We start from the raw sequence: 13,390 nt of genomic DNA on the forward strand, positions 1-13,390 counted from the left end.
TAGTCTATTATTCGTCATATGCAATATCACCCTGCCGGGCACACTTTTTCATTTCACATGACATGTTTATAGTTTTCATTCAAAACAGTTTTTTGCTTCTCCTACACAATTTTTTGGTAGTTACGCCTTTTTGCATTTTAGCTAACGTTATACATTCCTTGGCAATATTTGGTTCAGCATGCATCATTATCAATAGGATTTTCAAAGGCATTTTATTTGCTGTTTTCCAGATAAATATTTGCTTACTATCATTTATAATATTCTAAATCGTCATAGAATAAGTATTGTGTTAATATTTTTCATAAAAATATTTATTAGTTATGTTTTTGTAGTCAACTCACTTTGAATTTATTAGCGAAAAAATTCGCACAAAATTTCATCTCATTCTCCTACTCCCTGTAATCCAGAATACATAATTTTTCCCCAAAGCGGATTTTTTCGCTTTCGAACTTCATTCATAAGGCGAAAGCGAGAATGCGAAAAAATTCACACAAAAATGTTGTTCAGAATAAGACGAAGGGGAAGAGCGAGTAAATTCACGTGGAATTGACATCCAGAATAAGGCTGTATATTTTTTTTTTTTTGTGTGTATATCTTTTTTGTTTTTAATAATTTTCTATTTGTCTTTTACAGGTTATTTACTGGTTTTAGGAGATAAATCATGGTTACATGTGATGTGCAGAAACGTGTCAAAATCATTGAATTTGTTTATTCTTCTGGAAGGTACATTATTACAACTCAACTAACAAAATATCGTCGTCATTAATGTCCGAACAGCACCCAGTCACAACATTATTAGGAACTTAGTCTCCCGTTTTGTGGAACATGGAAGAGAGTTAGATCTTAGCAATACGACAGAAGAAAGGACCAAATGATCTCAATATAGTCATAAATGCTTTATTATTTATCCTGAAAATAGATACAAAAAGCTTCACATATTAATGGAAGACTTGGGCCTTTGAAATGACGATCACAAATACTTACAGAGATTCAGGCACACTGTTAACTCCGATGCGTTCTTAAGGCGACGTCGTTTAACACGTTCCAGTATCATTAGGCTTTTTTCTATTAGAACCCAGGATAATTAACAATCCACCAGGCACTTTTCTTAATTTGTTGTTAAATAAATAGCAAATCCATTAATAAAACTTATGTTTTTTGGCAGTTGTTGAACACAGTAATTGCAAATTTAGTTTCGTTTTTAGCCGTAGGATTAATTAATATACGTAAGATATATATATACGTAATTCCTGAATATTAGTTTTTTCATCAACATTTTATATATTTTTCGTATAATAAACTACACATTTGTGTTTTTTTTTATAAATTTTATTTCCCTTTATATTTATTGTGCTTCGAGATTATTATTTCATTCCTTAACTTGTTTAGAGATAGTATAAAAATATTGAGATTTCTATAAAAAAATGCAATGACAATAAAGGGATAGAAAAATAAATATGTTTTCATAAATAAAATAACATGAGAATTCTTTGTCCATTTAAATTTAAGGTTTTTTTTTTTTTTTTTGATTGGAGGGACATTTTGGCGTACTTATTAAAGAACAACGTACAAAATGGAATACAAACATACAAAAATTATGTAAATATGTACATAAATATTGTAATAATGTAGGGAAATTCATTGTGCAAAATCTTTTTTGTTTTTTTTTCACTTTTTACATAAATACTACTAATAATAAAAAAATATTTCATATACAGCAGATAATGAGAATAATTAATACATGACTTTCAACACACCTTACTTTGCATTGTATTTTCAACGTTTATATATGCAGTAATTTGTTCTTGTGTTATCTGTAAATCTATTACAGGACAAAAACAATATAACGATTAACTGATATACATTTGTATATAGAATATAAATTTATGTGGTATATATGTATGCGTGTTTGTATATATGAAATTTGGTAATTTTGCATTACTTATTCTATTGGTTTGATTTAGCAGGTATACTTGTTGTTTTGTTGTAATATAACAATCTATATCTATTTTTTGTGTATTTCTGCGTCGGAAAATCCTTTATGTGCATGAAAAAATTACTTGAGGAAAAACTATATTTTTTGTATATTGTTTTTGGTGGCAATGTTGGTATTGGAATTCGTCGTCCTTCATTGCTTTCCAAATTTAGTAAGCGTTTCGTCGCTTATTGTTGCGTACATTGTTAGCCAGACAGCAAGCAAAAATGAAACCGACAAGCTGCAGAGAAAAAATTGAAAAATATGTTTAAATTATAGTAAATGTATGTACTTGTTTGTGCATCATCAATTGTGTAAATTGAATATATAAACCATGGACGGAATGACTAGTAATGCATATAATTAAGCTCAACACCTAGAAATAATTGAAAATGTCGTTATATCCGATGTCTCCTTAAATGTGTTATGTAGCCTTGAACGTGTAGGTTGTCCTTAAGCCAATAAAATTAAATATTTAATATCAGATACATTGCCCCTGAATTAAGGACCGAAGGGGACAGTTAGAAAAGATTGTTGTGGTCATAGGAATTCAAGATTAACTACAATGAAATTTATAATTTCTTTGCAGATATTAATGTGTTTTCAAAGCTTTGTCAGGAATTATGCACATTCTTGTTGTACTACTCTCAATTATTATTGAATTGAGTAATAAGACCGACCTATAGCTCAAATATATGATTCCGACAGTGTCACGAATGATATTTTAATTTAATGTTCCTGGCAACAATTACAATTTTTCCCAAGCTACCTTATTTTCTCAGTTCTGAATTAAATATGATAAATCAACGACATATGAATCACTCATTTATAATTCGATCATGAATTGGAATATCAAATACAATACTCACCTCAACAACAATTAAACCAATGCCAAAGTATTTAGCCTTTTCCGAGCTGCCTGTAATGAATTTGCGGGCTTCTTTTTTACAACCGGAATAGTAGTTAATAAGGATGCAAGTCTCATCTGCAGGGCAGCACGATTTTGGTGGAATACGACCAGCAAGAGCATAATCTTGGGCACCATTGACACCACAACATTTGAGCTGAATAGTTAAGGGAAAACATTATATATTGGACATTTTTACCGCTCACGACGTTACTCACCGATTCTTGAACAACTTCAAATACACCAGCTTCACGAATTTCGGATTCCCAGGCGTTTTCAATAACATTATTCATGGCTCCTTCAATTTTATCCTGATTAGTCCATAACAAAACAACAACGACCAATTGAACGATCAGCAATATCAACATCAGGACGGCATAGAACATTGTCATACAGACATCTTCACGAATGGCACCGCAACAGCCCAAAAATGAGATGAATACAACAATCGAACCAATGGTAATCATGCCAATTGGCATGGCTGCTTGAGGTGGGAATCCAGTTTGGCCATTAACTTCGATCATGCCAATGCTGTTCAAAATTAGAACACCAAAGACAATGACCAAAATGCCAAGAATCTGCAAAAATAAAAGAAGAATATTATAAATTTGTATGTATAAAGAAAAAATAAGGCATTGTAGTTGTTGGACAGATTTATTAGAAGTTCAAATGGGACAATTGGGAACTTCTTCTTCCGATTCAAATATGAATTCAAATAAAATTATTGTGGAAACATAACTGCATTTTTCTGCACTTCTATGAGGTCAATGTGTATTTCCCAAAGGGTTTCATTCCTAATTAGTAGAAAATGTCATTCATGTCGTGCACATTTTGTCCATTACCACCCAACTATTTAGGGAAATATGACTATAGTCTGTATTTCTGTGGAATTTCTAATATGTCTACCGATTTGCTAATTATGTATTCTGAAAGCGACTAAGGTTACCACATAACCATCTGGGGGATTTGTGCAATCGTTTGTGGTCGTGTTATTATTATGGCAAACAAATGCGAAAATATGCAATAACATACGTGCTTAGATAAGCATATTGCTCGGCAGTAATAAATAAAGTGTTTTTATATACATAATTTAAAAGGTAAACTAAAACAAAATGAATTTCTTTTTTTCCAATTCATTTCCTCTTTTTCAGATCCTAACTAAATTTTCATAAAACTTGTTCGGGTCCATATCGTATATGTAGAACTATTTTCTTAATTGTAAAATTGTCTAGGCCATTTATTGGAACAGGATTTCACAATTAATCCCATAATACAATACTCCATTAGATTAAAAATACGACTATAGAAACTTATATTTGCTTATAAATTGACTTAAATTTATTGTTGTTATTGAAAAAAATAAAATGTTAAATTTAGTACAATATATTATTGCAATTCAAAATTCCATATTGTACCCAACAACAATAGTCTGTCAATGCAAACAATAATTTTTGTGAACTCAATAAAGAATTTATGTCGTTCATGTATTGTTGTCGATTTTCTTCTTATTTTTATTCACAACAACAGTGGCTGGCGATGCCAAATAATAAAAAACGAGGGAGAAAAAGTAAACATATGAGATCATCTTTGTGGAAATAACTGCAGCTGACAGATTCTTTACTAGGAAATTGTTTCTTATTAATAAAACCTGTTGGTTTTCATAAAATAAAGGTAATGGCAATGAACGTTTCTTTTTTAAGTGTTAATTGTCAGGCTCTGTGAATAGCACCACCACAATTCCGTTTTACATACTTTCCAAATGTCCAAGGTGAAGGAGGAATAAAGAAAACTTAGTGAGAAATTTAATTTATTCATGGCAAAACTTGAAAGAGGAAGTAAAATGCCTGTTGTGGATGTTGTTATGGAACGGAGGTTATTTTTAAAATCCGGCAAAGTCCATCCTTCTGGGAAAACATCTGTGACGATTACAAAAATCATAGAGAGCATGACCGCGAAGACTGGTACGACTGCTGACATCCTACATTTTATAGGTTTTATTTAGAGTAAACTTTTATACAACAAAAATTATGGTAGTATTGGTTTTATTGACTATACAATAAGTAATTGCCTTACAGTTCTTTGGTAGTACGCTCCTTACTTTTGTAGGATATTTTTAGATTCCAGATCATCGCATGTAAAATATAACAACAACCATCGCAATTGTGGTTCTGTTTACCAATTCGGTAGTGAAAATATAAATGTGTTACATATTTTTTAAAAGCATCCATGATTCATAGTTGAAAAAGTATTACTACCCTATGAGTTTATTCAAATCATGATTCAGTGTCCATTCAATAAGAATAATGAATTTTCTGTAGAATATAAATAGGTAAAATAATATATATAAAATATATACAGACGAACTATCTAATCAGTAAAATCTGTCTAAATCAACGTTCAACTTCGCAAAGCCTATGGCTAATATTTTCAACATCGCACAGCAATTTATACATGTTGCTGTTCAGCGACTCTAAAATGTATAGTTCAGTATAATCAATTGTGAGATGTAAGTGTTTTAGAAGGACACCATCGTCGAAAAATATAGTTGGCTACCAAATGTTTTTCATTTGATTAACATTAAAACCGCAATGTCTTTAGAATATAGAAAACAGGAAAAAATAAAGTGTGTATCGAATTTCCATTATTTCTATTTCAAGTGAAAATCTCAACAATTTTTAAAGATATAGCGGATTCGTTGTGTTAGTTATGGTTCTGCACTCCTTTGCAAAAATAACTGAAGTTCATTCATTATTAAAAACTGATCTAATCTTAACATGTTGTTTTTCGCTGGGTTATATTTTCATATAAATATAACTGTATGCTGTCATATTGGTTTGCTAAATTTTACATGAGAATAATACTGTTGTATACATATACACCTTCATATGAGCATTCCTTTGTTACAAACTATTTGCATGTTTACACGCATACACTAGGGCTTTAAATTTAGTACTCATTGGAGGCATATATCCGTGGTCACACACTTGCAATTGTTTTAATTAAATTAACAACTTCATAATTGCTATAAATGCGATAAGTTAAAAAAATGTGTATACCACAACAGAGCACACAAACAATAACCTTTAGGCATGACAACATGATCTAAAGAATGTAATTATTTTTGTTTTTTGGATTCCCTAAACAGCCGTTTATGTTTCACACCCACGAAATATCATTCCTTTTTTTGCGAACAATAACAACAAAAAATAATATATAGAAATGATGAGTACATACATAGATTCTTATATTTGTATATAAGAAGGTTAGGCTGTATACCCGCCGTCTGACAAAGTTCATGTTATGTGACATCAGCCATCTGAGTATGGAGGACACATGATGAAGAATGAAAATGATGCTGGCAAACAGATTTTAATTGGATAAAACTACTTGTCTAGTGGTTGAGCACACAACAATTTTATTTGTCCGTTTTATTGGCGCCAAGTAGCTAAGAGGCAGATACATTTTAACCACATATGTATCAAAGAAATATCTTTCGGATTGGTATTGTTATTAAACGCATTTCTTAATTAATAAGATGTATTGTATTGACATTCTACATTTCAAATCATTACATATTTACCAAAAATGTTGTACAGTCCATGTATGATTGGTGTTTCATAGACCAGGGACAAGGAAGTGATATTTAAATACATAAATATTTTTATCATCTCAAGACCAAAAAAATGACTAATCTTCTTCCACTTCATAATACATAAATATTTTTTATCATCCAGAATAAAAAATTACCAACAATACATTTAAAGGCAAATATGATTTCAGCGAAGGTTAAAATATACATAAAATCCAAAAAATGACGTCACCACCATCATCATCCACAAACTGAAGAAAACCTGATTGAAGCTCTTTGTGTACGTGTCGGGTACGTCTTTGCAGCAAATTTGTCTTCGTAGGCATTTGCAGGGCTTCATCTTCCAAAATGTTTTGTTTGATATTCACAACAACATAAAATACGACGTAGTTAGCATTAGGGGTTCCATGCCTGTGTTTGTTTTCACACATATTTGAGCATTCGATTAAGAGAAGTTGGTAGTATTGAAAACTTGTCATACTCCTTCCGCACGCACCAGCAATCAAAAAATTACACCACTGGTTAGTTTCATTTCCTTAACTGTCATCCACAATGTGGCATTAGCGGGGGACAACATCTACAACAAATTTCGTATTGTGCCACATTTGGGGAAGGATTTGCAATCGTTTCGCCTTTCTCTCACATTAATGTACCTACAGAGAGCATGTGCCGGTTGTATAGTGCGTAATATGGGAATGCAGCAAGTTGTTTTGCTTCTTTGTTTGCTTGCTACCCCACTATTGCCAAACAACAATGTGAGGGATAATATTTTTCAGTTAGTGATGAATGCTGATATTAAGAATTTCACTTTCTACGCAGCATTACATTCTTCTGACGCATCACTGAACTCCACAACAACAATAATGAATGACATTTTCCTCCCCTATGATAAAAGCAGACAGGATGCCGATAGTGTCTCGTCGTCTGTCTGTCCACACAACATATTTTGTCGTATGGAAAGAACAAATTATTGCGTCTTAAAAATGATTGCTTTTACATACTTTTATACATGCACACTGTACGTAAAATGATATATTGAAGTAATAACAATTTTGTTTTATACCAAAATGAAATTTGAGAAATAAATAAATAAAAATTGTGAAATTTGGAGGAATCATGATTTTTTTTTATAATTTATACATTTGTCCATACTTGCAGACAGAATCTAATGGAATTTTATCTTTCATCAAGACAGCAAAAGAATTGATTAAGACAAACGGCGATGAGTGATATTGTTACAAAATCTCCCAGAGATTCCTAAATTAATTACAAGTATATAATATATTTGCTCTGTTTAAACTATAAAATTCATTTTTTCGAAATAGTTTATAACGACTGTGTTAAAAGTCCCGAGAAAGATTCTGCCGTTAATTTGATATCCTTTATAACGACATTTCGCGTATAGCGCCCGATTTTTACGGTGCTTTGCCCTCCGTTATATGCGATTTCGTCTGTATTTTACATTTATGACACTCTATTTGACTAGCATTGGAACGGGTATAATATGTTAATATATCGGATAATTTATTCATAGTTGACTATATTCAGAAAACAAACAATATATGGGGAATTTTAACGATCAACAACAAATTCCATTATCCATCTTACAAATCATATATGCATGAGGAGGCTAGAAAGATAAACATATCGCATAGTCGGAAATTATTAAATCAATTAGATATGTGTCAATCGAATTTCAAAGAAAATAAACAATCTGATTCATCAATACTCATACTCCCTTCAGTGCAATAATTGTGTGGACAATACACATAAATTATAACAATAAATAGTAATAACAAAAAAAAAAAAACAAATATGAGCAAAGCATTTTAAAAATCGTTGAAACACGAAAACCGGTTGTGATATCAAGTAGATTCAGTGTGCTTTCTGAGAACGTTATTATGATTTCATTGTTTGTCTTGAACAAAAAAAATGAATTGAGAATAATCCAAATCAATGCAATTTGTAACGTTTTTTGTTTATTGTTGGGTATGCCTTAAGATTAGTGAATTTCCAATTTAAATAAAATGTAAATAAACGAGGCATTAAAGCTTTCTTATTAGTCAATGAGGCACACTTTCTCAATCTTTGGGCATATAAATGTGTTTCAATATAGTAGTTGCTTAAAGACAAGTTTTCATTATTCCGAGTTTTAAAAGTAATCACATGATGTGAAATCAATCAAATTGTCAAATTTTTATGTGAATATTTGTATGTAGACATTGCAATTCTAAATTATAGTTAACGATTTTCATTACAAGTTCTCAGAATTGCTTTTTGTGTAAATCAAAACACGGTTAAAGCTAGCATGCAACGGTATGACAATGGACAAGGGTATCGCAGTTCGCTGGCATCCACACATCCACTATATGAAGGTGTAGTAGTTGGATACATGAAATTGAATTTCTAGCGGCGTGCTGTTGAAAATAGCAACACAATAGCTTTTAAATTATTAAATTGTTATTGTTGTCGATGTTAATTTAAATTACAATCACACAGACACGACGTTGTGAATTTTTGTTAGCCCCGTTTTTTATTTTTTTGTTTTCGCACAAAACAGATAACTCAAAAAACCGGTTAGCAGCCATTCACAGTTTCGTAATGACGAAATTAGTCAGGTACGCCGCCGCTCGTCACACACGCACACAAACATTGACAAAATAAAAACATTTTGAAAACAAATACCCCAAACCATTGGTGAATATAATTAAAACAAATATCGTGAAATAACAGACTCGAATCTCAAGTCAAGTCAGAGATGGATCTTTAAATACAAAACTGAGCTTATGAAAATAAACGAAGCTCGCATTCGTGTATATAGTGTTTATAATGCGGTATTTGAGAAGGCAATGAATATGCATTTGTAGCACGGAGCGGAAGATGCTCTATATACCCTTCTTCGTATCATTTGTTTGTAATCGATGAGATTGACCTTATTATCTCCAATCAACAACAACAAAAGAGAAAACAGCAGCATTTAGTCAATCTGTTGCTCAGCATGTTTAAATAATTTATGGAATCCATAGTGTGTACACAAACAAATTGTACACTTATAGGAATTGTTTCGGCTGGCCCGAATCTCTTGGTATAAGGAAACCGTGAAATTGGAGTACTTGAAACATTTTTTATACAAAATTTTTTGTACTGGAATACGTAAAACATAAAAAATGTATTCATATTTCCACTAACCGATAGTGACGTAAAATTTTTAGAACAGCTGTAACATGCTCTTTGTCTAAAATTGGGAAAATGTCGTCTACATATTTTGAAATTAGTTATTGTTGTACTGTTCTCCTATTCTAGGCAACAGTGGGTTTTTTTTTATCGAACGGGTTCCCTATTGGCATGCCATACGTTTGTGTGTATATTTTCCATCATATTGGAAGTAATTGTTGTCTATAAGAAAAAATTGCAATAGCCCCAATAATCTTTTTTTCGGAATTTTCGTGTGCTTTTGAAGAATTTCCCATTTGTGAAGAATGTTTTTTATTGCTAGATGTGTAGGTATGTTGGAAAAGAACGATACAACTTCAAAAGAGATTTTATTCTCTTTCAGACTTTTTGGTCCAATTTTGCATTAAGGGCCATTGAGTTCTTTATATTGTATTCAGGTGATATTATATGATTTAAGATTCTGCCATTGATGGATAATTGTAGCATGATATAAGCGGTACATTTTCTTTGTGTATTTTGGATAGTCCATATAGTTCAGGGGTTATGAAATAATTTCTGTGTAATTCCGATATTCGTTCTTTGCAGTTGCATTGCTAGATCTACTCTTGTTGTTTTACATGTCATTTTATCTCCTAATATTAGGTTCATCTTTGTCGAATATTCATCTTTGTCAGTCTGCTCATAAATTTCATTGATAGATTTTTCTATTTCGCTGTTATTCATTATTCTTCTGTGGTTCGATATTCTACTTTCTTTCCTTTTTCTCCATTGTCCTTTATTGATTGAATCCACGGATCCATGTCAACTATTAGAAGAATAAGTGTGAAATTTTTCTTTACAATGGGGAGAGCAAAACTTTACCCATTGAAAGAATCCATTTTGTTTTTTTTAATATAAAAGATTTTCATAAAACAATTAACATTTGAAATTACATCACTATAGTAAGTGTTACACAAGGTAAGTAAGAACTGTAACTAAGTACACCTAGCTCCCTGAATACTAAAATTTTTATGTTTTCAAATAACAACTGAATTCGCTTACAATTGTATTGTATTTGCAAATTGTAAATACCCTCGTTTACTGTTGTTTTTTTATTAAATAAATGATGATCTTGAATTTTCCCCCATTATCATATAATCAAAACGTAATTTCGTTACACTATACAAAAGCAAAAGGAGAAGAAAAATGAATTGTGTGCTTTGCTTTGACTGAATCATATACACACAATGCTTTAGGCTAGATAAACATTGCACATGTTTAAAGCTAAGCTTTTTTCGTTTCTGCTTCGACAGGTTCTCTTTTTGTAATTTTATTCCACAATATTTTTGTATTAGTGAAGTGTCAGCTATTACATAATAAACCAGTTTTTGAATTAATAAATTCATTTTGTTTACAAGTTTTTCTTCAATTTGAAATGAAAACTTACCGATACGATGGCATTGAATATAAATAGGACATATTTGGCAAATGTGGTACCACAATCCATGTTGTTGCTTTCTTTAAATTATCTGAAAAAAATAAAATAATTTTATTAAAGAAAATGTTGGAAAGTGATGATCGTAAAAAATCGAGTATAAAATGAAATGAATATGAATGAATAAAATGGGAACGTTCGATAAAAAAATAATTTCAACTAACTGCGATTTTCTTATTGATTGCCTTTATCTCACGGATAGCAGCTTGTATAAGTTAACATTTAAGCTTGTGTTCGAGACATTCATACAACAACTGTTTTGCGAACATTTTTTAGTATCTTATTGTGACAATGAGTCACATCCAGGAAGTGTAAATTTAAATGATTCCCCCCATTAACAACGTATGATTTGTCTGTATCTGGTTTAATACGGTATGTTTGTAATTGTTTTTTAGTTGAGAAAAATTATGACAAAAAATATAATACAATTCTGGAAATGTGAAATTATTCTAACAATGTTGATATGTTAGAGGGTTTTGGCTACTCACAAATTTAAAAAAATAGTCTTTTTTTCATTTGTATTCTGGTAGAAACGAACATGTTGTAAAAATTTCAAGTCGATCGGACTTCGAATTGAAAGTGACGCCCATTGTAGCTCGATATTGGATGAAATATTGACCTTTCAAATAAAAAGAAAAATTGATAGACTTCTGTAAAAAATTTATGAACAATTGCTGTAGTTTGTAGTACATTGGGTAGTAAATCTTGCTACTATAAATTGTCAATATTGGTACACTGTGTAGAATAGCCCCTTATAAACTCCCAAATTTCCTTCTTTTGGGGAATTTGGGCATGGGTTTTCTCCGAATTTGCTATAATTGGGAGTCAAATCATCTTCAAAAAATTGACCATGGCATGGCCTGCCATATATAAAAGTCCCGAACAATTACAAGTAAATTAAATGTCCACCTCATGGTGGAGGGTCTAGAATGTTCGACCCGGCCGAATTTAACGACGTTTTTACTTATTTTGTTTCTCTTGACCTCTTAAATTTTCTAACCTAAAACTTAGCAACGCCTTTAAAAATAATCTCTTAAATCTCTTAAAATTTTAATCCTTACATTATTTCATAGCTATATGCAATAAAAAAATATAAAAAACAACATAGCGTGAGTCAACGTTTGTATTGAATAACTCATTGTCCTTAATTGTGAAGGGCAATGTCAACTTAGTTGACACAAATTCCAACAAATAAACAGTAAATACACCACTCCTAAAGTTGTGTGGAATATTTGTTCGTATTAAGGGTGACAAAATGCGATTAAACAAAGTGAGTTAGAAAAACAAACAATACAATAGAGTGTGAACATGAGTAACCATCTTTTGCGTTCCCGCCATTATTATAGAATAAAAAATAATACACAGAATTCAATCTTTTATACCTAAATTGAAACAAAACCTTGTACTTTCTATTCTGTTCCAAAACAATCATTTTATCACACACAAAAACTAATTGAAATTTGTCAATTTCCGATATGCAATGGAATACATATGTATATGCCGCACTTTTTAAGAATCGCCCGCATATGTTGCTTCGATATGTATAAATTCAAAAAACAGACCCAACAAATAATGAGTGCGATATTAGCAGGCTACTATTACAATAGTTATACATATGTTTGGGTATAACCCTCTAATTTCCGAGCGTAGTAATTGACAAATAAGCAATCGAAATGATGACATACTCAATTTGAATTTGTATATCAAGACATGTCAATCAATGGCCTATTTTGTGGTAACAATTAGTTTAACATATAAGCCATCAGAATCAAAACTTAAGGGTACAAAATACACGAGGTCAAGGCTCCCCGGCCCATTGGTCACTATAAGTGATATAAAGTAAACAGAAGTATTTTTTGGTTACGTCATTAAAACCGTGATTAGAGGTCAACAAAATAGATGCCCATTTTTTACACATTTTTCAACAAGAATTCAGTGAATAACTTAAAAATTTTAATTCTGCAGCAAAATGACGTGATTATTTTGCATCGGTGTGTAAATTCAATACACATTCGCGAACGTGTTAATCTCTTTTTTTTTTGAAATTTTTAATTTTTTTCTGAAAAACAAAACAATGACTAATTAGATCAAATTGGTTACCACAATTGTACAATAATCAAAATCAACAACTAATATTATTCCTAATCAACTATAATTTTATAAGTCGAAAAAATGAATCCCAAAAACCATGAATGTTATAAAAAATTTAAATACTGGACATGTAAGGACCCCATTGCATTAACATAGGTATATTGATATAAAAAAATGAAG

At 31.1% G+C, this 13,390-nt stretch overlaps 1 protein-coding gene across 1 annotated transcript; it reads right to left on the reverse strand.

The window, feature by feature from the left end:
* Positions 1-2,090: 2,090 nt before the first annotated feature.
* On the reverse strand, positions 2,091-11,168 carry LOC133338260 (23 kDa integral membrane protein). Its single transcript, XM_061546436.1, has 4 exons — positions 11,072-11,168; positions 3,101-3,460; positions 2,845-3,039; positions 2,091-2,216 (listed from the first exon to the last, which is right to left on the reverse strand). The coding sequence occupies exons 1-4, from the start codon at positions 11,129-11,131 to the stop codon at positions 2,145-2,147; spliced, it is 687 nt and encodes a 228-aa protein (XP_061402420.1). The 5' UTR covers positions 11,132-11,168; the 3' UTR covers positions 2,091-2,144.
* Positions 11,169-13,390: the final 2,222 nt, after the last annotated feature.

The sequence above is a fragment of the Musca vetustissima genome, unplaced genomic scaffold (genome assembly GCF_032173495.1).
Source record: "Musca vetustissima isolate MV318-11 ecotype Yass unplaced genomic scaffold, APGP_CSIRO_Mvet_v1 utg1061, whole genome shotgun sequence".
In the NCBI taxonomy this organism is placed as follows: Eukaryota; Metazoa; Arthropoda; class Insecta; order Diptera; family Muscidae; genus Musca; species Musca vetustissima.

Excerpts from the sequence above, each read along its gene's own strand:
- LOC133338260 (XM_061546436.1), bottom strand. The coding sequence starts at position 11,131 with ATGGATTGTGGTACCACATTTGCCAAATATGTCCTATTTATATTCAAT. Across the intron at positions 3,461-11,071 it reads TATTCAATGCCATCGTATCG|ATTCTTGGCATTTTGGTCAT; the intron begins GTAAGTTTTCAT and ends TTATTTTTGCAG. Across the intron at positions 3,040-3,100 it reads TTGAAGTTGTTCAAGAATCG|CTCAAATGTTGTGGTGTCAA; the intron begins GTGAGTAACGTC and ends TTAACTATTCAG.